Source organism: Pyrenophora tritici-repentis, chromosome 5, assembly GCF_003171515.1.
Source record: "Pyrenophora tritici-repentis strain M4 chromosome 5, whole genome shotgun sequence".
NCBI classification, from domain to species: Eukaryota; Fungi; Ascomycota; class Dothideomycetes; order Pleosporales; family Pleosporaceae; genus Pyrenophora; species Pyrenophora tritici-repentis.
In genome coordinates this window covers 2,333,642-2,357,699 of record NC_089394.1, presented here as the reverse complement: position 1 = coordinate 2,357,699, position 24,058 = coordinate 2,333,642, and the positions used below count along the sequence as shown (strand labels likewise).

The 24,058-nt window shown below is 51.5% G+C and overlaps 9 protein-coding genes across 9 annotated transcripts; 4 read left to right on the top strand and 5 right to left on the bottom strand.

Annotated features, from left to right (window-relative positions):
- Positions 1 to 1,261: 1,261 nt before the first annotated feature.
- On the bottom strand, positions 1,262 to 2,375 carry PtrM4_108830 (RpoA, DNA-directed RNA polymerase, alpha subunit/ subunit; the record flags this gene model as incomplete). Its single annotated transcript, XM_001935873.1, has 3 exons — positions 1,262 to 1,652; positions 1,707 to 2,272; positions 2,328 to 2,375. 3 exons carry the CDS (start codon positions 2,373 to 2,375, stop codon positions 1,262 to 1,264), a joined length of 1,005 nt encoding a protein of 334 aa, XP_001935908.1.
- A 1,344-nt stretch (positions 2,376 to 3,719) lies between these two features.
- On the top strand, positions 3,720 to 4,555 carry PtrM4_108820 (Calcipressin domain containing protein; the record flags this gene model as incomplete). The annotated part of the gene is made up of 2 exons (XM_001935874.2): positions 3,720 to 3,851; positions 3,902 to 4,555. The coding sequence occupies 2 exons, from the start codon at positions 3,720 to 3,722 to the stop codon at positions 4,553 to 4,555; spliced, it is 786 nt and encodes a 261-aa protein (XP_001935909.1).
- A 768-nt stretch (positions 4,556 to 5,323) lies between these two features.
- On the top strand, positions 5,324 to 6,240 carry PtrM4_108810 (RPS6A, Ribosomal protein S6E (S10); the record flags this gene model as incomplete). Its single annotated transcript, XM_066107811.1, has 4 exons — positions 5,324 to 5,779; positions 5,823 to 5,897; positions 5,927 to 6,094; positions 6,145 to 6,240. The coding sequence occupies 4 exons, from the start codon at positions 5,324 to 5,326 to the stop codon at positions 6,238 to 6,240; spliced, it is 795 nt and encodes a 264-aa protein (XP_065962260.1).
- A 431-nt stretch (positions 6,241 to 6,671) lies between these two features.
- PtrM4_108800 (WD40 domain containing protein) lies at positions 6,672 to 8,079 on the bottom strand (the record flags this gene model as incomplete). Its single annotated transcript, XM_066107810.1, has 2 exons — positions 6,672 to 8,032; positions 8,070 to 8,079. 2 exons carry the CDS (start codon positions 8,077 to 8,079, stop codon positions 6,672 to 6,674), a joined length of 1,371 nt encoding a protein of 456 aa, XP_065962259.1.
- Positions 8,080 to 8,177: 98 nt separating this feature from the next.
- Positions 8,178 to 9,557, bottom strand: PtrM4_108790 (uncharacterized protein; the record flags this gene model as incomplete). Its single annotated transcript, XM_001935876.2, has 1 exon — positions 8,178 to 9,557. One exon carries the CDS (start codon positions 9,555 to 9,557, stop codon positions 8,178 to 8,180), a length of 1,380 nt encoding a protein of 459 aa, XP_001935911.2.
- Positions 9,558 to 9,875: 318 nt separating this feature from the next.
- Positions 9,876 to 11,040, top strand: PtrM4_108780 (BET4, Protein prenyltransferase, alpha subunit; the record flags this gene model as incomplete). Its single annotated transcript, XM_001935877.1, has 3 exons — positions 9,876 to 9,884; positions 9,931 to 10,029; positions 10,090 to 11,040. 3 exons carry the CDS (start codon positions 9,876 to 9,878, stop codon positions 11,038 to 11,040), a joined length of 1,059 nt encoding a protein of 352 aa, XP_001935912.1.
- A 23-nt stretch (positions 11,041 to 11,063) lies between these two features.
- Positions 11,064 to 11,471, bottom strand: PtrM4_108770 (uncharacterized protein; the record flags this gene model as incomplete). Its single annotated transcript, XM_066107809.1, has 2 exons — positions 11,064 to 11,298; positions 11,350 to 11,471. 2 exons carry the CDS (start codon positions 11,469 to 11,471, stop codon positions 11,064 to 11,066), a joined length of 357 nt encoding a protein of 118 aa, XP_065962258.1.
- Positions 11,472 to 11,599: 128 nt separating this feature from the next.
- PtrM4_108760 (Mus7 multi-domain protein) lies at positions 11,600 to 18,406 on the top strand (the record flags this gene model as incomplete). Its single annotated transcript, XM_001935879.2, has 1 exon — positions 11,600 to 18,406. One exon carries the CDS (start codon positions 11,600 to 11,602, stop codon positions 18,404 to 18,406), a length of 6,807 nt encoding a protein of 2,268 aa, XP_001935914.2.
- Positions 18,407 to 18,863: 457 nt separating this feature from the next.
- PtrM4_108750 (RRM-1 multi-domain protein) lies at positions 18,864 to 23,348 on the bottom strand (the record flags this gene model as incomplete). The annotated part of the gene is made up of 4 exons (XM_066107808.1): positions 18,864 to 18,881; positions 18,936 to 20,197; positions 20,248 to 21,293; positions 21,340 to 23,348. 4 exons carry the CDS (start codon positions 23,346 to 23,348, stop codon positions 18,864 to 18,866), a joined length of 4,335 nt encoding a protein of 1,444 aa, XP_065962257.1.
- Between the last annotated feature and the right edge of the window lie 710 nt (positions 23,349 to 24,058).

Here is a 24,058-nt window from a genome sequence, read left to right as displayed (position 1 = left end):
CCGACCCATTTGCCAGCGTAGATAAGATGGTTAACTGTTACGGATCCATAGACTCGGCCTATGGCCCCCATATCGATAAGATCCTTATCTTATCGGACTAGCGCCTTGGTGCCCACACCACAAGTTCGGGCTCACAACGTAGATAGCTCGATAGCTTGTATTTTGTCAAATCCAATCTTTCTCCACACTCTTGATCGATCCCTCACAGTGACGACCTTAGACGTAGCTGCAACGCCTATCATAAAGCTAGTGTTATTAAAGTTGTATTGTCACGGCGCTGGCTAATAGAGACGCGCCAAGACCTGATAGGCGAGGATTGGCCGCACAAACCCTAGGTGCGACTACGAAGGAGCTCGTTTTTATTGAGTCCTCGCGCTACACCAAATTTGGCCTAGGGGTGTTGACTCAATAAAAACGAGCTCCTTCGTAGCGTACCTAGCGTTTGTAGACAAAACCTGCGAGAGCTGTCTGATAGTAGCTCCTTGAGCTACGTCCTGTCTATAACCCGGCCCTGTACTGTCAGCGATACGTAGTGAATATACCGATTACGTGCATCTATCCTCTCTGCCAGCCTATCCCCGTGACAAGCCCGCGACTTCAACACCCTCTTACGACACGTTTATTTTGAAAATCTGTAATACTGTCTACCTCACTGTACGCTATAGTCTACCTCGCTGTACGCTATAGTCTACCATCCAAAATAGTATTCTTAGTTTTCGAACACACAGTGTTTATGGAAGACGCACACTTAGATCTACGGGTACTGGTCGACGTATGGGATCTTAAGTATAGAGATAGGATGTATCTAAAATCGAGGTCGGGGTATACACATTCGAAGCAGATGGCGATGTTGATAGGGAGGAGGGTGAAAGAAGAGATATGGTGTGTTTCCGCACAGTAAGATGAGGAGTATGGAGGGATATGGAGGAGTATGATGGGTTGTATAGGGCGGTGGTAGATGGGGAGAGGATGAAGAGGACTACAGAGAGAGTTGGGATTGTGAGAGTTGAGTGATAGGCAAATGTACCAGTTGTATTTGCTTTGAGGTTTACACAGTTGCATTCTTGCGCTCTCTCTCTCTCTCTCTCTCTCACTCCTTCCTCTTTCCTTTGCTCAAAAAAACTTGATTCGTTGAAAGATTCGTGTGACTAATCTGGAAGAATTGCTACCGCAATTTCATGATGTCCATCCCATTTTAAAACGCCGGTCTATGCCGTTATTGTACGCCTTCCACTCTTCTTCATCCAAATCTATACCCCATCTACCAACTCTGCCCCCCGTAAGGTGTAGCACCATACGGCGTAGCTGCCCCTTGCTGCGGGCCACCCCACGCACTCCCCCCGCCATAGCCTCCCGGTCCACCAACAGGCGTATAGCCCCCGGCTTCACCGCCATATCCTGCACCATTCATTGTAGGACTCTGTGCACCACCAAAGTCATCCGGGCCTGCGATGCCTCCGTTGAGCCCTTGAACAATTTCGGCGAGTTTCAGCTGTAGACGATGTATTCCTTTCGTGACGATCTGATCGGGGTCAATACCGCCGACGGTTTCAACGTCGTAGAAGAAACGCGTGGGCACAGCATCGAAATCGAATCGTTCGTCTGGGTTTTCGGGACCGCCGTCAAGGTTTATGCGGGCTTCGTCTTTGGGCCTGTAAGTTTGTTAGCGAGACTGTGCTAAGCCAAGAGTTTAGATTCTAACGTACCACTCCTTCTCTGGGTCCTCTTCGTGCCAGTAGTCCAAGTGGTGCAGTTTGTTGGCTGGATCGTATTCAAATCCGATCGCCGCACTGGGCGCCCATTTTGCATGTTCCTTTGCGATTCCCTTCTTTGCGATACACCTCATGTTGATGGCTTGGCCTCTCCTCAGCTTCACGATGCAGCTGCCCGTCCCTTCTGAATCTGTAATGACAGGCTTCCCGACCTCGTCATTCGGCGTCCGGGACTCAATAACCAAATCTCGCGCATACACCTTCATAATCTCGCTACCCGTACACTTTGCGTTCAATGAGAGTACGACGGCGCAGTTGTCGCAGTAGCCTTCGCAATCACAGTCGCGCGAGTATATAAGGTCATCGACGCCCTTTGAAGACAAGGGCACGAGACCGAGACGATGGCAGACGAACTCATCAGCAAGAACTGAGGTGTTGTCGAGCACCTCCACGACATCGATGGCGAGCGTGGGGATCTCCGAGAGCATTACACGCCGGAGCGAGTTCGCGGTCTCTAGGTTGAAGTTCTGGACGATAAAACTGGCGCGTTGGCTGTTCGCCTAGGTGACCGTGTTAGCTCGAAAAGCCTAGCAGCAGACAGAACGGGCTGTGTACCTCGAGGAAGCGCACGTTTATCGAGTCGCCTTCTGGGTTGTAGTCCATCGCGTCGGTGTTCTGGATTTATGAGGGCGCAGCAGGTGTGGAGCTTCAGGCAGAGACGATTCGGGGAGGCGACTGGGTTGGAAGGCGGAGAGAGAAATGCTTGTGTTGGTGCGCGTGGGGTGGTGTGGGCTAGGGACGTGTTCCTGTATCGAGATTCTTTGAGGTGAGTCTGGGTCCGTGAGAGGCCTAAGCCCGTTGCGGCTGAGCAGGTATGCGCCACATGCACGCCACATCTTTCGGGTGATTGAGATGCTAGCGACGCTGCGTCCGGAAGACCATACAAGTGGCAATCCGGCTGTTCACAGTCTTTTTGTAATATAATACTTTAATGGTCGCTCGCGGACTGCGATGAGCCACTAGATAGCATATGGATCCCGAATAGATTAATTGGCAGATGGATTTGGAACGAATGGAATCAATCTCAGATTTGCAATGCCCTAAACGTGACAGATATATACATCAAAGTATACATATTGGAATGCTTTGCTACGAGGCAGCCCTCGAAACAGTTGCGCGACAGCCGTGTGACTACTACTCATCCGTGCAGTGGCATACTTGAGACATTACTTGCCGGCAGCCCACCCTTCAAGCATTACGTGGATTTGCTGATGAAACTAAGATATCAGATACAATATATTGTCTGCTGACAGTTTCCTGCCGTGTGATACCACCTCGGGACTGAGGACACAATGTGAGATGGAGGATGAACGAGTGCGCTGCCGAGAGGTAATCTGTTACACGCCCAGTCGGACAGACTGATGGGCTTGGTATTTTCTGAAGTATGGGAGTGGGAGTAGCATGTGCAGGTCGCATGTCCCCGATGTGGGTAAGCCGGACACTAGCAGTAGGTCGGCTCCTTCCAAGGCTCGATTGTTGGTAAACAATCTTTTGTGGAACCCAAAAGACACGTATCGATGTTTCTTCCGTTTTCTGGGGCTGAGTAGAGGGCGAATGTGTATTTGTGAGGCTGAGACTCACTCCTTTTCTCTGCGCGCTGTGACATGGTCAGTTAGAAGCCATCATTGACGCGTCGCCGAAGGCCGAAGGCCCCTAACGGCTCAGTGCGTTGAACAGCGGATCGCGGGGCAGTGCAGTCATGCCCAGTAATCGCGCCAAAGAAGCAGAACATGGGACATTGACGCGGCGATGTGACGGTGAATTCTAGGCTTGGCGGATTGAGGCGGAGCATAGTTGCGGAAGTTGGCACCACCACCAATCCGGCCCACCAGGGCCAGCTTTGATATAAGACTGCTGCTGTCACGTATTCCTCATCCATTCACCACAGCTACTCACACATACTGCATACTCTGAACATCTTCGCGCTTCAACATTATGATCGCAAACATGCAAGCTACTCTACCATCGCCGCTGCGCTCTCGGGCATCTTCTGGAAGCCGATCGCCACTTTCTCTCGACCTTTCCAGTCTACCACCGCTGATCGAGCCATCGCCCCCGTCAAACACTCTCATCATCACAGTAAGTTTCTTATGCGACTTGACCCGGAAAAAAAATTTAACACCATATAGAACCTCCTCGCCCCCGAGATCTTCCAACTTTCAACCCTCACCGAGATTCGCGAGACAATAGATCAACATGCCAAAGTACACACATGGGCGCCTCTCAAGTCATTCCGGCGCCTAGTGGTATCTTTCTTCGATGTCGAATCTGCAGTACAAGTACGACAGGCGCTTGACGGTTCACAGCTCATGGGCTTCCGCATCCGCGTATACTTTGGCGTGAACACGCCCATGAACCCTTCAGACCAGCATCTCGCACTCCCCAAGTCAGACCGACTATTCTTCATTTCGCCACCGCCATCGCCACCCATGGGTTGGGAAGTGAAGGAGGAAGATGCGCCAAACAAAATTGTGCACCCAGAGGATCTCGCAGCGGCGCTCGCGAAGCTACATGCCAACCACGAGGCAGTGTCACCTGAAGTCGACCACGGAGGCAACATGATTACCAGGAGGCGAACCGGCAGTATCACTGTCGTCTACCACCCCGAAGACCATGGTGACTCTCCGAACCTTCCGGTCATCTCTGTCGATGACACAACAGAGACTCCCGAGCCGTTGACACCAGTTGATGCGATGGAGGGCTTGGAGGGACCGATTGCGTCACAAAAAGCACAGGGCATACCCATCAGCACTGCACGACCACCTGTCGAGCTCATGCACTAGAGTGGTTTTCATTTTTCATTACTTTTCTTTATTCTTTGTGTTATCAAAATGCAGCATATGTCCATGACTTGGAGGCGAGCATGGTTTCGGCGTTGGTGGCTTTGCGATTTGGGCAATCATGCTCTAAGAAGGAGCTCTTTTCAATGCTATACGCTGGGGACGAGCAGACCTGAAACGGATCCGAGATATGTGTTTCCATTACCTGTTTACGATATCCCATCCAATCGACTTGAATACGTTTTACCTGAGTTTGTTTTTGCAAATGTGATGAATGTTCCCTGTTGAATGATCTATCCCCACAAGATAGCGGAAGTTTCAAAGTGCTCATCGTTACATACAGACATGTGAATATATACGCAGCTGCACAATGTAAATACCACCCCATATAATCATTAGAGGATTGCGAAGTGCTACCGGTTGTCATGCACTCGTCGATATCGTTGCCCACTTGATGGCCACACAGCACGTGTTGAGTCGCATCATGTGAGTTGTAGCTGATGTTCATAATACAGCATGCACACACGATAGAGATTTCCAAAGCATGTCTAATATGAAAATACACAATCTGTGCGCCAGTGGAGTAGTCTGCCGCAAGTACGCGACGCGAAATTGGTGTTGAATGCAACGGTCATGTGACCCACAAAACGAGTTAGCGCGCCCACCATTCGCTTAGAACTGCGAAAACATCAGATTCGAAATCGCGAACTTCACGACCGACAATCTACTAACGTTGCAGCTTCCACACGCCGTCGAGACGCCGCAGTCAAGATGAAGCTCAACATCTCCTACCCCAACAATGGCACCCAAAAGATGATCGAGGTCGACGATGAGCGCAAGCTCCGCGTCTTCATGGACCGCCGTATGGGCCATGAGGTTCCTGGCGACAGCATCGGCGACGAGTTCAAGGGCTACATCATGAGGATCACCGGAGGAAACGACAAGCAAGGTTTCCCCATGAAGCAGGGTGTCATGCACCCCACTCGTGTCCGTCTCCTGCTCGCTGACGGCCACTCCTGCTACCGCCCCCGCCGCACTGGTGAGCGCAAGAGGAAGTCCGTTCGCGGTTGCATTGTCGGCATGGACCTCTCCGTCCTTGCCCTCAGCATCGTCAAGAAGGGTGACGAGGACATTCCCGGCCTGACCGACGTCGTCCACCCCAAGCGCCTCGGTCCCAAGCGCGCGACCAAGATCCGCCGCTTCTTCGGTCTCAGCAAGGAAGATGATGTGAGTTTTCTCATAGCTTCTTCGCCAATCCTGCTTCGCATAGCGGATTGAGTCTCCTCATTCCTGCTCCAAGCAGCGTATTGAGTCTGAGCGAGAAGTGAGCCTAGAAGTTACAAAGGTATGAAGTTCTAACAATTGTAATCGTAGGTCCGCAAGTTCGTCATCCGCCGTGAGGTTCAGCCCAAGAAGGAGGGTGCCAAGCCATACACCAAGGCCCCCAAGATCCAGCGTCTGGTTACTCCTCAGCGCCTCCAGCACAAGCGTCACCGCATCGCACTCAAGCGCCGCCGTGCGGAAGCTTCCAAGGATGCTGCCGTAAGTACAACCTATTACTACATTAGGAATCCAAGCTAATCATGAGATAGAACGAGTACGCTCAGATCCTTTCCAAGCGCATCAACGAGTCCAAGGCCGCACACGACGAGGCCCGCAAGAGGAGGGCGTCTTCCATGAAGCACTAGAGGATAGTCATGAGTTCATGATTGGGTCGTGAAATGATTATATTGGCGCCGGCACGAAAACATCGGTGTGGGTTCCTTCTGAATGAAAACTTCGGGCATTCTAGGGATAGGCGCTTCTCATACCACTGACTGCTTAAGGCAGTTGTCTCAATAAACAATTGCATCACTTCACGACCGGCTTAAATGTTTGCACTACCACTTGTTGGGCGGTCATCAATGTGTTTTTGTGATTGCTGTGAAGACGTGTAGGTTCTGCCAAAGCACTTTGATGTTACTACTATATCCCTTTACTGTATTCCTTTAGATGGGACGGACCATGCTCGTAGCCCACATCCCAGAATCATACATGGTAAGGAATAGGCAGAACCTTTGATAGTCTCAACGCACAGGTGCCAGTCTAGGTAGGACCCGACGCCTACTTACCTACCTCTTCATCTAATCACAGCACCCTGTCTCTCTATACCACCCGCGTAGGGGCCTTCAAGAATATCGCTCCCCCCAAGTAACCCCATAGCCCCGCTCCCCAACAGGCCTGAGCCCACACTGCCTTTCCGGTCGCTCCATATCTCATGGAATCGAATCGCCATATCGCTAGCTGCAACCACGATGCAGCCTTCCTCTACCCCTCGTCGCGACCAGACACCATCTTCACCTTTCGCTCGCCCGCCATCGCGGTCTTCATCCGTACTGTGTGGACCTCTCGTAGGGCCACCGGGGTAAGCGACTGCACATAGTGCACGGTTCTCGTCATACCACGGCACGGCCACGACCTGCTCGCAGCTGGGCCACGCAAAGACGGCGACGCGGTATGGATGCTCGGGTTGAGCAAAGCCGAATGTGGCTGCGATTTCCCGACGTGTGCGAGACCAGATGAGGCTTGTGACTTGGGCGGCGCAGTCAATGGTAGCAAGACAAGTGCCCGAACGGGTATGGTAAAAGTGGATGCAACGATCGTTGGAACCGCCTCCGATGGCGATGAGTCCGCGTTGCCAAGGACAAAATGCCATCGCTTTGACGGCGGCATTGAGTGTCCATGTATGTTTTGCTATTGATTGGGCAAGATGGAGGACAGGATCGTTGGCACGATTAGAGACTGTGTAGATGGATTCACCACGAGGGCCCTCGCGGACATCAACAACAGCTGATCCGTTCTCGCTTGAGCTACTTGGCTGGAGCACTTTCTTGGTCTCGAACAGGTTACAATTGTTATCGTTTCCTCCGCTGGCGAAGAGCTCACCCGTTGACGACCATGCGAGTCCACAAATCTGCTGAGTGTGGATCTTCAGGCGAGCAAGAAGTGTCATAGCTCCGTGCCAGCCAAAAAGCGCACTCTGGTTTTCCGAGGGCCATTCTACACTGTAGAAGTATATGTATCCTGCTTCGTCTCCAATGAGCAGTTCTTCGGTGGGTACGGACAATGCTTTGTCACGCAGAGAAGAGCGCTGAACGACAGTCGGCCTCCAGGATACACAAGATACCGGTTTTGGTTGCGTAGCGTCAAAACGTGGTTCCGAGTCAAACGGACTCCAGAGTGAAATCCGACCGTCAGCTCTGCCAACAGCAAGAATTGCTTGTCCGCCTATTGTAGATGAAAAGTCCAAGGACGTGACGTGCTGGTTATCCGGAGATCCATTCGCTGGAACAGAGTTGAGCGACTCTGGGGTGTTCACACCACTTCGCTCGGACCACAGATGCACGAAGTTCCCGAGACCCACAGCCAGGCATTTTGAAGTGAACGAGTATGCTAGCAAGGTGCAGTAATAATCATCGCGAAGGTTAGGAGCATCGAGAACTGTAAATCACATCAGTCTGTAGATCTCGTTACATACCTAGGGACATATCTGAACGGTAAAATCGGTACTGGTCTATTTCTTGCTGTAGGTTGGCGAGACGCTTTGTCCTATGATTAGCATCAAGAAAATACAAAATATCGGGAATCAAGTAGACAAACACGCAAGTTCTTCGTCGTTTACCCAAGCCCCATCGCGCCAGGTATGCGTTGTTTGTGGCACCGGACCACCATGTGATGGGGACTGGGGAGCTGGGAGTGACGAATGTTGGAATATCCGATCGGTCTGGTCCACATCGAGCGCCAGAGCGAGACGTCGCTCGTAGGCTTCTAGTTCTGCTTCAGGGTCCGCTCGGTTGAGAAAAGCAGACTTGTACAGCGGCGCATTTGTTCCACTACCGAGCATCCTACCTCTGCCAGTAGATACACCTACCACCGTATCGCTTACAGCAGATGGCCCACCAACATTCCAGACAGCACCAGTGCTGATTTGGCGAGCACTTAGAGTGATAGATCTGTGCCTAAAGTTGACGTTCCTTCTGTATGCACTTGCTCTTTCCGATATTACTGAATTAGCTTCTCGGAGTCCTCGTAGCTCGTTATTTATCCTGCCGCTTCTACGTAGCCGGCGACTGAAAGCATCTTGACCTACACGAGTACCACGGCTGACGGTGTGCTCTTTGTTCCGACGTTCCATAGGATTGTTGAGCTCGAAGCTTTCGCGCACTATAGGTAGTGGCCGTCGGCCAGCGATGAAACGATCCGGAGTGCTTGATTGACTCTGGCGAGGCGGTGCCAGCAAGCCACCTCTTGCTACCCATTGACTTGGTCTCAAGGGAGAGGTGGCATAACGGATGGGGAATCTGTTGAGTTTACTCGGAGAAGAGATTTCCTCAGTAGATGTATCAGTGTGATGTGTGTTTGGTAAGCTCGGGCTTTCGTCTGTAATGACCGTTGTAGTAGGACTTGGTAAGAGGGAAGGCGCAAGGTCCAAACTCTCCGCTGTACTGTCTGAAGAACTGCAATTGCTGTGTCTCCGCTTGCACGGAGGTGACGCATTCCACAATGTGGTTGGACAATGTATTCTAAACGTCGAAATCGGAACCTCGTTATCAAGAGAACGGTCGCCTGTGACAGGCGATGAACGTGTATGAAAGCGAGTGAGCACGCAAGAGCGATACGAAAGAGATTGGTCGTTATTCGTCTCTTCTTGTTCTGTTGCTAGTGTAACATGAGTGGATTGTGCGGAAATGGACTCGCGGTTAGTTGGACTCAGGTCTGGAACCGAAAGTGCCTCGAGATGAGGGACGAGTTTAAACTGGGTAGGAGAGAGTGGTGGCGAGGTCAGATGTGGGTCGTCTATGGCACTATCAATGTCCCGGAAGAAGAGGCAGCTGCGACTCTTGCGGGGCGAAGCAGGCGTCCTAGGTGACGTCCAGTCTTCAGTGCTGGCAGTCTTGGTAGGCGACAAGGGCGGCGTGAGGTAACCGGAATTGAATGGAGATGTTTCGTCGTCAGTGTTATTCATGTTGGGGTAAGATGAATGAACTGGAGGATGAGACTGGAGGCTTCAGCGCATAGGAAGCTACTTGGAGGAGGGAAGTTCGGACACGGGCTGTGGCCGCCTGGTATCCTGGTTAGTACTGCTGGGTTAGTAATGGCAATGATAGTTGTGATATGGCTAGGATTTTGCGGCTATGTAGGGTTGACAGATGGAGTGTGAAGGGCAACCTTCCGTGAGGGATGAAGTGGGGGTAGGAGCTCTGTGCGCATGGTGGGGCAACCTCTCCCCGAGGCTGCACCTTGGGGAAGCAGCGAACGCCAACGCAGCGGGCACAAAGCAACTATGGCAAGCGTGAGTTCAACTGGTATTGGCTGAAGCCATACACTGACACATGTAGCACGGAATATCGCGCGGAGCAGGCCCTGTCGTACGATCAGAAGAGGTGCGACAGAAAGAACTCCAACAAATTACCGAATACAGAAGTCTGGTAGATCTGGTGAACTTGAGGGCATGTATTGTCGGCAGTGCAGTAAATCACAACTGACTGTCCGCACAGATCGCAGAGAAGCAGTATACTGTAGAAGTCCTAGGCTTGGTTACAACATTGTTGAACGAGAATCCCGAATACTATACGATATGGAACCACCGAAGGCGCGTCTTACTGTCTCTCGTCGCAGAGGAATCTCCGGAGCAACCACCAGACAAGTTGTTACAAGGTGATCTGCAGCTCACATTTTCGCTGCTGCGCAAGTACCCCAAGTGTTACTGGATATGGAATCATCGCGACTGGCTCCTACGCAAGGGAGAAGCCCTTATGGGGGCGGAAGCAGCACGTAAGCTTTGGTCGGGCGAACTACAATTAATAAACAAGATGCTCCATGCAGACAGTCGAAATTTTCATGCATGGGGGTATAGGCGAATCGTGGTTTCGCAAATCGAACGCTTGACCTCTTCTGAGGCTTCTACAGAGCAAAAGAGCCTTGCAGAGTCCGAATTCGAATATACAACCAAGATGATCAAGACTAATCTCTCCAACTTTTCCGCCTGGCACAACCGCAGTCAGCTCATTCCCCGGATTCTTCGCGATCGCAATGCAGACGCAAAGGCACGTCGCGCCTTCCTCAACTCGGAATTATCTTTGATTTGCGAGGCCATCAATACCGACCCATTCGACCAATCCATATGGTTCTACCACCAATATCTACTTTCAGTTTTGTCTGATTCATGTCCTCAGGACCAGCTCATCGTTCAAGATCTAACCAACGGCGAGCGACAGCAGTACTATGAGCACGAAATGGAGTATATAAGGGAGATATTGGAGGACGAAGCAGATTGCAAATGGATATACGAGGCACTTCTCGGGCTCGCGGAAGCGTATATGGATGTCGAGAGTGGTACCGGGTCATTCACAACAAGAGATATGAGGCTGTGGCTGAACGAGTTGAAGCGTTTGGATCCGCTGCGACGGGGACGGTGGGACGACCTAGAGAAACGACTGAATCTTTGATAGTTGTACAATGGTAGTAGCCATCAGGGCTTTCCCTTTGCATCTTCATTCTTGTTCGATACGGGTACTGCCTGCGCCTTTGGGTCTTGCTTCCATGCCCACAATCCGAGTATATTTGACCACGAGTTGTCAGCTGGGGCAGAGGCGACTGCCCGTGCCTTGTGGGCCTGAAGCTGTTCGGGCGTTGCAGCGGCGGATGCATTGGTGGCGGCAGGCGAAGATCCGGCCGCATTTGATGCAGAGGCAGCCGCAAGTTCTCTAAAAGAGGGTGAGTGAAAGCTAGAGAAGGCACGAGCGTGGAGCATGTACCGCTTGTATTCTTCCTCCAGCCGTGCTATTCTTTGCTTCTTGAATTCTCCATCGAAGGTCGCAACTCCAATCGAAACACCCACTATAGTCGTCAATGCAACCGGAAGAATACGTCCCGCCATTTCGCCCGATCGTTGTGTGAATCGACTATGTTGTCTGGCTCGAACGTGTATGACGAAAGCACTTCCGCGGGCAGAAAGTTCGGCCTTGCCGCTCAAGTACGCGCTAAGCGGGCACGGGTTAACGCGACATGCCTTCAACCTGCACTTCAAACCTCGCCCCGCCGACCTCGAACGGAATTAAGATATGCAGGCGCGCCCAAATGTCCAAATGGCGACAGAAAGGATTTGTCCAGGACTCGGATGAAGAGGAGGATGAGTCGCAGCTTGAGAGTCAGGCTTCCGAGCACAATGCAGCCTTGAGTGGACGCGTCGAGCGCGTCCAAGGTAGCGCCGAGCATGAGACGACAACAAAAGTGGTCCAAGAGAACAGGAAAGATGGTGGAGCCAACAGCTATGCCACTGGAAATATCAAACAGTCAGAAAAGGAGGAGACTACTGTTAAGACGCCTACGAAACAGATCTCGCTGCGACGTCCTACGCCTTCACCATTCACGCCCCGAGTGCCTACAGAGAGCCCCGACCCGCTACAAAGCTCCCCTACGCCAAAGACTCGACGAATACTGCCACCTCCTCTGCCTCCACCTTCATCATGCCCGAATCTTCAGCCAAGTTCTGCAGTGTCGATACCTCAACTCAATGACGGCGTTAATTTGCCTTCGCAATTCACATCAACCCCGACAATTCCACCTCACGTAGCGTTTGCAGATAATACAGGGAATAACGCACAAGCCCCGAACGCCTTGAATGATTTTGGTATTGCGCCTTTGTCAGACAACTCTGACGATGATCTCTCAGACCCACCTACGGATATAGAGTCGCCGCCCCTCTCATTCGTCATGCCCCATCGCCGTACTGCAGTTCAGGTAGTTATACCTTCCTCAACCGCTTTACAGAGGCAAATCGCCGATGATAGGGCAGGACGCGAGTTTCGCCAGCGGAAGCCCATCCAATTGCATCCCTATGTATTAGAGGACCAGATGTATCGAAGAAAGGTGGAGAGTAGAGGTTTAAAACCAGTGCGAAGGGCACGTTCACAGTCCCCCCAACGCCATCCTAGGCATCAGAATGATGAGTCCCAGGAGCAGGAATTCAATCCAGATCATAGTCCAAGAAGTAGCCCCCCTGACGCCGAAATCCCGGTCTCTACACCTGTAGTGCCGCACCAAAGAAAAGATGCGCACAGCATAACTACAATTCGTCTTCCTGTTTCTGCGCCCAACAGACGTCCTCCTGCTACCCAGCTCCGCCATCCACACGCAGCCAAGCGCCGGAAGCTCAACTTTGCATCCACACAAGCTGATGCACCACCGAGGAGCATTTTCGAAGATGCAGATCTGCCAAATGACATATGGTCAATGCCTCCAAATTCACCACCAGATTCAAGTAGTCCGCCGTTGAATGGGAATAGACCAGCTCGTCCGGTTGGTGGGCTTCGGGTGATGACCCCACTTCCAAATCTGCCTACGCCATCAACATCTTCTGTGATGCAGGAGGATCCTCAACAGTTACCCGAATCCGACTCTGATCCAGTCCCACGTAGCGTTCAAAGGTCTGGCAGCGAGCTTCGCCGGCCTACCAGGGTTATCATCACTGATAGCTCATCTTCCGCCGAGTCTGGCAGTGAAGCAGAGCAAAGTGACAATGAGTTGCAGCACGTGGGCAGAAAGATCAAGGGTGTCTTGCCGGCATCGTGGTTGAGATTTGATCGACAGGCACAAGAGCGGCGACAAGCTCAACAACGTGCACGTGAACGAGCGAATGTTGCTCCTTCCCCAGAACCGACAGAGCCTTTACGCGGAGTCGCCCAACGGGTCAGAAAGCCTGTCGGCCGACCCCGGCAACTCTCAGCTTCCAATACACCTTCTAAAGACCCTGTTGTCATATCTGACGAATCTGAAGACGGACTTAGAGCACCACCTGTCTCGCGTCGTAGACATGATGTCCAAGCTACTGTGGAAGATGCGTCTGCGCTAGCTGCGATTTTTGATAGTCGCTACGCCGACGACGACAACTTATCAGACATGGAGCATGATCATTTACCTCTCCCTACACTTGGAGGGACTGGCGCAAAGCGGAAAAGACAGACGAAGCTCGCAGATGCCTTCGCTAAATCGAAGAAAGTAAGATCCTCTAGTAATGTCACAAGGGCTGCTGGTCATGGGAAACAGTCGTCTATTGGTCAGTTGGGCAGGAGAAAATCCGGTGCTCCTAAGACGCTTCGCCGGACTCCACCGCCCGCTATGAGCGTGGTTGATGTCGACCTTTCATCCACTCAAGCAGGTGGCAACGTGCCACAATTCATCAAGGTTGCTAGGCGTCAAGCGCTCCGGAGACCCGACCTAGCCCGTCAGAGTCCCAAAAACAAACAAATCCGACTGTATAACGCTGAGGACACAAGCGAAGCCAATGTCATCCTTCAGCAATGGCGACAGGGTACTTTGAAACCAAAAGCAAGTACCAAATCGCAACAACTCAAGTACCGACACCCTTTGGAGAACAGGACCGATAATCAACAACATGCGGATGTCCAGTCGCGGAAGGATGCGATGTCTGCCAAAGGTCTCGACAGACAATCAGAGCCCGATACGAACAACTCACGTCGGCGTAAAAACATTCCTCAAGGCCTTCACATATTTCAGCGCTCTTCAACCCAAAAGTCGAAATCTGCCCAACGAGGGAAGAAGACCAAACTGCCCAGCAATCCTCCTGCACGAGCAGCCCACAAGGGATCACTTCCTTTCAGAACAGCTCAGTTAGAGGGTGATGAGGATGACTTTGGTCGTGACCACAGGAAAGTTGCGTTTGAGAAGGGACTCCTGCGTGCCGATCAACGATTTGGCCCTCAGCTTCCCAATGATCAGCATTTCGTAAATCCTCAATTAGCACGATATCTTGCAGATGACAGTGCCGAATTACCACCACTTCCTTCTGCCAAGGATATAGGTGAGCGAGCTACCGAGGGTCCCAGAGAACCAGGCCCCACCGTTAAAAGACGGCTGAAAAGAAAGCCTACAGCCAAAAGGATTGATGTCGATTCAAGAGAATATCGTCAGCCCAGTGAGCCAGCCGTTCAAGAGGTACTAAAAAACGTCGATGTTGTTCAACTGCCAGAAGCGGTATCGGAGCATAACCTACCTGTGCTCAATGGCTTGGGCCCTTATGGCACGCGATACCCTATTACATTTGATGTACACTCGCTGGCGTCTGATACGTACTTTCACTCATCTACCTTCATTGGGTCCGAGGAATTTCGACGGGCACTGTCCGTTGACAAGCCGAATGGTCGCGACCTTGAAGACAGCGCCGGTCACTTTACCATTAGCCATTTCGGTCAATCAGTCAGATGCGGTCCCTGGAACGACGAGTTATCTTCTAGATTGTCCGATCTGGTCAGGTCCGCGTTGGCGCCCACAGAAGTCCATACCTCCGATACAAGTACATCACCAGTACAAGACGGTTTGCTCCATATGTCTGCATTGGTACGATCGCTCATTATGTACATCTCCGATTATTTGAGCTTCTTGGATCCGATTGACAGAAAAGACTGTGTGGTCAAGCTTACCCACCTTTGCCAGTTGATCTTCGATGGCATATTGATTGCCAGTGACCTGGTTGGCGGTCTAAGTCCTGCCAATGGGCAGTGTGCTTTACGCACCATGACCTATCTGCTTGTTATGAGTCAACAACTATACCGCATCGCGCAGCATACCATTGTTGATCCAAGCAGCCAAATGGGGACCAAAACTCTGGTCGAGAGTGTATCAAAGACAGTTGTGAACAATCTCGTACGACACAGCATCGAAGAGCTTGGCAACTTTCTCGAAAGAAACAAGCGACATTCGGTACGAGAGAATGGCATACAGGATAATGACGTTGTCGTCGAGAGTACTGTGATCTGTATGCACGTATTGGATGAGATGGAGATGCCAGCCTGGAGCTTCTGGGATCTCACCAGTAAAGAGCTTTGTCCTAGAGTCGCCAGCGCTACTCATGTATCTGTCATCGAAACGACATGGGCCACGATGTTCACCTTTCTTCCATTCAACGAAATCGATGTGTCCGGAATCCCACTAAGAAGTCGAAGAGAGACATTTCAAAACGACAATTGGACATGCATCAGGGACTTGTTGCGAAGATTGTTTGAGCTGTACCCAAGTACATACAGGAAGCATAGTTCGTCACTCAACGACTACGTTCGCGCCAACCTCGCACGTGGCCACAGACTCATGACCTACTGGCACTGGAGACGCCCGGAGCTGATGCTCAATGTCGTAATTGACTTCTTCCGCACAAATGGCCTGAAGAGCCTTCGACGCGAAGCAGGTGGTGGCTCAGTCCCTTTCTTGAATAACCTCGTTGCAGAGCAGTCGTTGACAATTGAACAAAGTGAGAACTCGTTTCACATCACACTCAAGTGTCTCGCTTTGGGCCTTCAGGGAATGAAAGATGCTTATCCAGAGAAGAAGGTCCGTAGCTTTGTCTTTCGAACTGTACCTAACCATGGACGGGCATATCCCAAGGACCAGCCTCTAGACGAAGAGAATCTGGTGGCACTTCGCAATCACCACGACCTAGCCTCTACACTCTACTGGGCTGCACCGTCAGCATGTCGACCCAATCTCGGCAACATTCGCGACTTGGTCAACCACGAGAGCTCTCATCGTGAGGCTTGCAGAGTGAGTGTCCGTGCTTGGGCCAATCTTGCTGCTTTCCAACTCTCGACCGATGAACCGTATTCTTCTGCACAACCTTTCGCGTTGTGGCACAAGGACATCATGCACCAAACCCTGAAGCAGTACAAGCTCGCGAAATCTGAGGCTGACGACTATCTGAAGTCGGGTGTTCTGGACGGAACGACCGATGTATCTATGGTGATGGTTCGTCAAACAATGGAAAGGAATCAAGAACAGGTCATCGCCACGCTTCGAGACTCCATCGCGGGCATGAAAAAGGTCACACAGAACGCGAATGATCAGTCGTTTCTCAGGCTGTTTCTAATTGACTCCGACATTATGCATCTGCTCGAGCTCCCCCTTTTTGAGGATCGCCGCCTCGCCAGTGTCATTCGGGACACTCTGCAGCTTCTCCAAGTCTTCACAGCGTTGCAGAAAACGAAGTCAAAAGGAGAAGTCAGTCAGCAGACGAGTGAGGAAAGTCAAGACTATGGTGACTTTCCGGACATGGATGATTTGGATGGAGTCGCGTTGGACGTTCCAGCAAGGGCAGCCCAGGAGTCCGGTCTTGACTTTATCCATAAACCACTTTGGCACCTGCTTTCCAACGCATTTGGCGCTGAAAATCCACCAGATGAGAATCTGCTGTTGGATTGTGTCGATACTTGGATCCGTATTGCAGAATGCCAGGTTGCATCGGGCGAGAGATCATGGCCATACTTTCTCGAATCCTTCAGCCCAGTCTCATGGGGCCAACTTCGACAAACTGAACAGACACGTAAATTCAGTCCTTACTTTATGGCCGCGATTGTCGATCGTGACGCAGCCGTATACGAGGAGCACCGACACGAATTCTTCCACGCCCTACTCACGTGTCTAGTTGAGCGCGAATCCATGCTCAGGTTCCAGTCGAAACTCCTGCTCGCCATAGCACGAACAGACGACAATCACTATTTGATGCAGAATCTTCCATTCTTCCGCGATCTCGATACGGGCGAATGGGATATCACACCTGACACGCTACGCTCACGTCGCCTCAACCTCATCTCCAGCATCCTATCCAACATACGCGACCACGTACTCACCACATCACTGTCCGACTCCGCCCACGTCAGCGAACTGAAACGAAGCTACGCCTCGATGCTCAAAGATTTCATGACCACAATGCGACACAACTACCAGCAACTCCGCCAAGGTACCACCGTCACAGGCGCTTACGTAGAATTCGTGCAGAAAATTGTACAGTTCCTCAAACAATACACCAGCGACATCTGCCCCGTCCTGCCATTTTTCACGGACTCTGTTGCCTTTCCCCTCCCCGCCGCAGACCCCACATATGTCGTCGCCCGCCTCTGCGGCTACGCGCCCAAGCTATTGGACCCAGCGACCGCGAAACAGCTATCCGTCTTCGTACAAACTGTGGCTCAGCAAGCGGCTGCAGATACTCAGCAAACATATCTCGTCAATCAACTCCGCACTGCGCTTTGCACAAACGAAGCGCCAACTGCTGATCGCATAGCCCTACGCGATGTATTGCTACAGTCCATCTTCCCCGTCTATATAGAAGAATCGTTCTCCTCTACCACCGCATTCGTCATTGCAGGCCCCTTGTTATCTGCATTACCGTCCATCCTAGACACACTCCTCTTCGACCTGCGCGTCACGAACCCGGATAATCTAGCCACAGTGGTAAACTGCATGGTCGCCATATCCCACGCCTTCATCCGCGGAACAGAGAAACTCAAGCCACAGGCCCTGCGAGAACCACATGTACTAGCCGCGATACGGTATATGTGCCAAGCCATGCTTTCTCTATTGCCAACACTTGAATATGTCTGCGCGCGCAGCTGCGATGGAGCGATGATATCACAGCCGCCGCAGTTGGTGGCGTATTTCCACGAGTTTACTGCGTTTCTCACGCATGTGCTACGTGGGGATCAGATTGCGGCGCTGGAGGTGGGGGTACCGCATTACAGCGCATCTGCACATACTTCTCCGTCGTCTAAACACACTATTGATCTCCTTTCCTTCACGCGCAGGAGCTTGGTCGACGGCCTTAGGACGAACTGGTCGCAGAACGGGGACGGCGCAGTATTCTTTGGCCAGAGCAATGCGAGGAGGGAGGTTGTGTTTGACATTGGGTTTGTGGAGGAAGAGAGGGGTAAGCTAGAACGGGGTGTTGGCAATTTACGTGAGATGATTGAGGCATTATGGGGTGAGTGGATGGAGGAGCGAGGTTGTGCTGATTTCATGGTTGTTTAGAGGGTCGTTGATGGAGGTTATTGAAAGATAGATACACAGGTAGCGATCCTGATATTCTGATGATGTTGCATATGATTAATAGATAATAAATGATGCCATGACGCTAAATTCCATTTTTACCTGCATATTTAAACAGCATGCCTGTATCAATTCAATTGTGGTTATAGAGTTCTCGCTTGCGTTGGTCAAAAGGATCACGAGAGGCATGCTCAAGAGATGGATCGCATACATTACAAGATGTCAGATGGCAGTTTTGTGTCATCATGGACACACAGCTGACATTTCTGTTGTAGCATTTTCATGGCAACATTCCTTCTATCGTACGGGTACATGAGAGTTCACAACCCGATCGTCACCCAAAACCCTCATTCCCACATTCCATGAAGCCCGTAGCTTATAACTCCTTCACAGATGATTCATGCCTTCTTCAAAGTCTGATGAACCTGTGCCGAACCAATCAATCCCCATCGTCACTCTGGATATAAGTATTAGTAGCGTGTAATCGAGAATTCGATTACAGCCCACGCACCTGGGACGATTCCTGGGCCTTTCCTTGCTCCTCAGCCTCTTTCTCCGCCTGCATACTCGCATTAGTGCGCGCAAAGTATGAAGTTTTGTCATGCTCGACAGCGTTACGGATGGCGTCAATATGAGTCATCTGGGAGGTGAACGGATCGTATTCGAAAAAGTCTTCGCCGTTGAGATTGGTTGGATTATGGACGGATGAGGTAGAACCTGGAGGGTTCGTAACACTTGGGGCAGGTTCGACAGCTGTCTTGGTTTTCTTCTTTTTGGGCTTTTTCTTCTTCTTGGGTGCCTCATCTGGAGCTTTGGATTCGGTGATGCCGGTCCCAGTGCTGAGGTTGTGCGAGGGATTGGTCGGGGAAGTTGGTAGTGCAGTGCCATCCTCTCCAACCAAGGTTGCAGTCGAAGACCGACGAGAAAGGTGTTCATGTGGGCTCGCAATATGAGTGGGGGCTGCGGATGGAGTTTGGCGGGAGTTTGTTACTTCCTTGGCAGATGGATTCTTCGCAGATGCTTTTGGAGTATCTGCGGGGTGGGGTAGTACAGGTAAACGGGTAGTCTCAGGAAGACCATGTACCCCAGATCCGGTTAAAGATACTTGTTTGACGGCTGGAGGATTTATCTTTCCCACCTCGCGAGTTACTGAAGAAGCTTGGCTGGCAGTATTTCCGTCTGGCTTACCAGTCTCATTTTCGTCATTATGCTTCTTGATGCGCCCTGCAGAGACAGCTTCTGCAGTTTTTGTCTCGTCCTTTCCTTTTGCTTTCGTGTTGTTTGGAGATTTTTGAGTCCCGATTTCAGCTGCTTCCGGCTCAGAGGCATCATCTGGAGCTATGGGCAACGTTCCGGAGTCGATGGGCAGTTCAGTCTTCGCCTGAGCATCTGCGTCAACACTCGTCTGCTTCCCCTTCTCCGCCTTTGCCTTTGCAATTCGGTCGGCTTCTTTCTTTTGGTGTTTCTTCTTGGCCTCTTTCTCCTTCTTCGACTGTGACTTGCTCTTTGCGAAGGGATGGAGCGACTGCACTTGCGAAACTCCGCTCTTCTTGCTAGCTTCCATCGCAGAGACTTTCGTAGTTGTTGACGCAGTTTCCACCGCCATTGTAGAGTCTATTGCAGTGCTTGTGGTACTTGTAGCTGCAGCGTCTTGTGTAGGTGTGATGTCGTCAGTGGTAGCGCCTCGTGATGTTGTAGTTGCAGGTGCGGATCGTTGTGTCTCAGACGCATTAGGCTTGCCTTCGTCAGCTATATTCGGTAGCACTGGAGTATCTGCGTGTTGTGAGTTATAGTTTAAAAAATAAATTGCTGTTTGCTTGTACCTTGGTTCGCCTCAAGCGATTCGTTCGGAACTTCTGGTTGAGGGTCGGGTTGCCCAGCATCGGACTGAACTTCTGGTGCAGAGTGGAAACTAACGTCATTCTTCGCCTCATCATCCGAGTTATTCTCATCGGCCGACTCTGGTGACGGAACCTTCACAGCCGCATTGGGGACTTTAGTATCGACGTTCTTGAGGTGCTCCCCAGAGTCGACACCTGGAGTAGCCAAGAGAGTGGTATCCGTAGCTTGGGGCAGTGGAGCCATTACAGTAGTCTTCTTATCGATGGACGAGGACTCGTCATCGCTTATCACTAGTACTTTTCCTTGACTAGGGATAATCGCTGCCGCCTCTTGGTGTTTGGGCGACTGCGAAGGTATGTCACCCGCCGGTGCTTTTCCCTGAACCGCATTGGTATCTGGAGCAAGAATCGCCATTGGTGCCACCTTTTCTTTAGATGAAACAGCAGCAGATGTAGTCGCCGAACCCTTGGGCTTATCCACTTTCAGATTAGCCTTTTTGTTGGCCTGGCTATCTTTGGTGTTGTCTGCGCCACTGGTTGCGACCATTGAATGAAACCCAGTGTTGGACTTTCCATCCGTCTTTTTCACCACTTTTTCGGGAATGGTATCCTTTACCGGTGACTCTCGCTTGCTTTTAGCCTTGCTGTTTTTAGTGGGAGACTTCTGCTGCCGTTTAGTCCTGTCTAGTCCGGGGTTTGCAGTCGTCTCTGCAGGCTCTCCAGACTCTGGATCCACAACAGGCTTCTTCGGCAGGCCGCTTCTAACATCCTGGGGAGAGTATGACACTTTTCCTTTTGCTATAGTCACGCCGTTATCTGCCTGCTTCCCCTTTTCCTCTGTGGGCGCCAAGCGTGGAACGCCACTGGTATTTTGGCTGTCCAACTGTTCCGATTGACCTGGAGACGGCGAAAATCCCTTATGATAAAAGCGCCTAGGTACCGACACAATAGGCCGGACGCCATTGCTTAGACGAGGGTTGAACTGGTTAATGGTCAAGGCTGTCTTAGCGTCCGAATACGATGCGAATCTGCAAGTGTTAGCGAGGTCGGAAAAGCGAAGCATAGCTAACTTACGTAACGAATGCATGGGAGGGAGCCTTATTGAAGCCGTTGGTCTTAATAACGACTTTGGTGGGAGTGATTTTCACGTTCTGCTTGAACATCTGCTCGATTTCCCCCTGGGACGTATCTGCGGGCAGATCCCCAACCCAGAGCTCATTGACGGTGGAGTTCTGGATCCCGATCCACGTATGACCACAACCAGAGACAGTGTCGCTAACGATGTTCGGGTCTTCCTCTGATTGGCGATATCGAGCGCCGAAGTCTTGGTAGCGAGGAGAGTTCGGATGGAGATCAACGTTGGAGTTATGCTGCGATGCACGGCCAGCAGGGTTTGATGTCTTACGTCCCCGGCTCGTCTGAGCTGTGAAGTTACCAGGTCCACCCTTCTTTCCCATGTTATTATATGCTGGAACACCGCTAAATTTGCGGTTGTTGCCGCTATAGGGATCGTACAGCTGTGGCATGGGTGGGTTGTTAGGACGGGGCGGCATCGGTGCTCGAGGATCCGCAAATGGAGATCCCATCTGGTTCTGATAGTGTATGTTGGTCATATCTCCCATGGAGCTATTGTGAGGTCCTGTATTATGGTGTACAATGGCTGGGCCAACAGACGGATTGTGCATGACACCTGAGGGGAAGCTCATTGGGCCTCGCGCGTTCATTGTTGGATCATGCTGAGGATTGACCATCTGTGGATGTGGATAAAGCCCAACCTGTGGTGCTGGAACAAAAGGCGCCATCATTCCAGGAACCATCTGGCCTATCGCGAACTGTGGAGCCATGTACGGCGCTTGCGGAAATGGCTGTCTCTGTATTGGCGCAGGATACATGCGATTATTGTTCTCGGCCCATGACGCAGATGCGGCACCGCGATTGCTCCTACGCATGCCAGCGGCTGGTACAGGCATGTTTGGCGACAACATGGACGGCCCTGCCACGGCACCAATGTTGACGTTCCTTGGTGGCATGTACAATGTACCGGGATGTAGATGACCGTGTGATGAGACACGATGGGAAGATGTGTACATATGAGGTTGATTTGGCGCAGTAGGTGCCACAATTGGGATACCCTTAGGGCTCTTGACAGTCGGTGCGGACTCTGTCAGTGCTGTCAGCGTTTTCGATCGAGGTCTTGTTCGCTTGTTGTTCTTCCTGGTGCCGGTGCGTTTCTTACCGTCAGACGGGTTCACTTCTGTAGAGGAAATCCTTATTCCTTCTCTTACATGGTGAGATCCCATAGTAGACGATGGCTGCATCTGCCCCGTAGCCACTGGGGTAGCTCTCGCTTTGCAACTCTCGATCCAATCAACGATCATGATATGGGCGACGTGCCAAAGGAAGACGCGCGGGTATTGGTTAGGCTCGCCGAAAATAAAGATTTGGTCGATGATGTCGAGCGGGTCGTTGACATTGTAGACACTGCCCATCCGAAGGTCGGTGAATTCTACTCGGTCTGAATGCTCATGAACCCAGGTATGGGCGTATTGGAGTGCTACCCGGTAAGTCTCTTGTGAAATGAAAGCCAACATCTGTTCGCAGAACTCCCGGTCCTCGACATGGAGGTCTTCTGCATCCCAGAGATCTTCAACAGTCCATCCTTGGGTAGGGAGGATACAGAGACACTCTCTCGGATACTTGTCCTGCCAGTACCTTGCCGCGCATACCACAGTCGCAGGGTCATTGCGCCCGCGTGCGATAGGAGGTATAGAGACCTGGCTGACTGGACGCGGGGCTCGAATGCCTAGCTCAGTGGAGAAGAAGGCTTGACCAGCGCCTGGCAGAAATCGAGAATCCCTGGTCGGATCTCTGGTCGCATGCTGAACAGGATCGGCGACAGGGTTCACTGTAGTGGTGGAAAAAGGTACAGGCAGTTGAACCGCGCCCGTGGTAGCTGGTAGAAGTGAATCGACAGTATCTGCCGTGTTTTCAGAAGCTGTAGATTGCGTTACCTCACTGCTAGTAGCTTGATCGTTCACCGGGGGCGGCGGACTCGTAGGAGATGCAGGGCCAGGTTCCGCCATGTCAGTGTCAAAACGGTGCCGCGCGCGATGCAGGCTGTTGCACAACAGGGGTCTGAGTGGATGTAGTGCCGTTTGCGCAAATCAATATGCGTATAAGTGCGTGTAAATCGCGAAGAAGAGAGAAGAGAGGATTGAGGGAGGCCGTGACCGTGTCTGCGGAAGGTACAATTGACTGCGGTGGGTCGGGGTAGGTGCAAGCGTACCGGAGAAATGCGTGTGGGTAAAATTGAGGGCAGGGTCTCAAGATTACTGCAAGAGTCGTAGAAGGCACTAGCTAAAAGAATGGAAGTTCGTCGTCGCTTCAGGTGGGAGGAGCAGTGGAGCCTTGGCGCAATGGGGAAGGAGCAGAGCGTGAGTGGCTAACGCGCAATTTTCCGCGTGCGCTGCGTTTGCCGCTTTGCTATCACCCAGTGCGAGAGTTTGAGCGTTTGCATATTTACATGGGCAAATGCCGAAAGAAGGAAATCGACGAAGAAGAGAGTAGCTCATTTGACAGTCTGATGGCGATATAGCATTGGAACCCGACAAGCGACGGAAGAGACTATACTCACGTTGCAGACTACAGAAACAAGCGTATGATAAACCCATTTTTCTTTTTAATATGTGCATGTATGCATCGGCTTCTCGACCATATGCAGTTACCCGTGGCTGGAAGGTTTGCGTCTCTTTGGATCACTACACAGTGAAGCGCACGATCAACTACGCTCCAG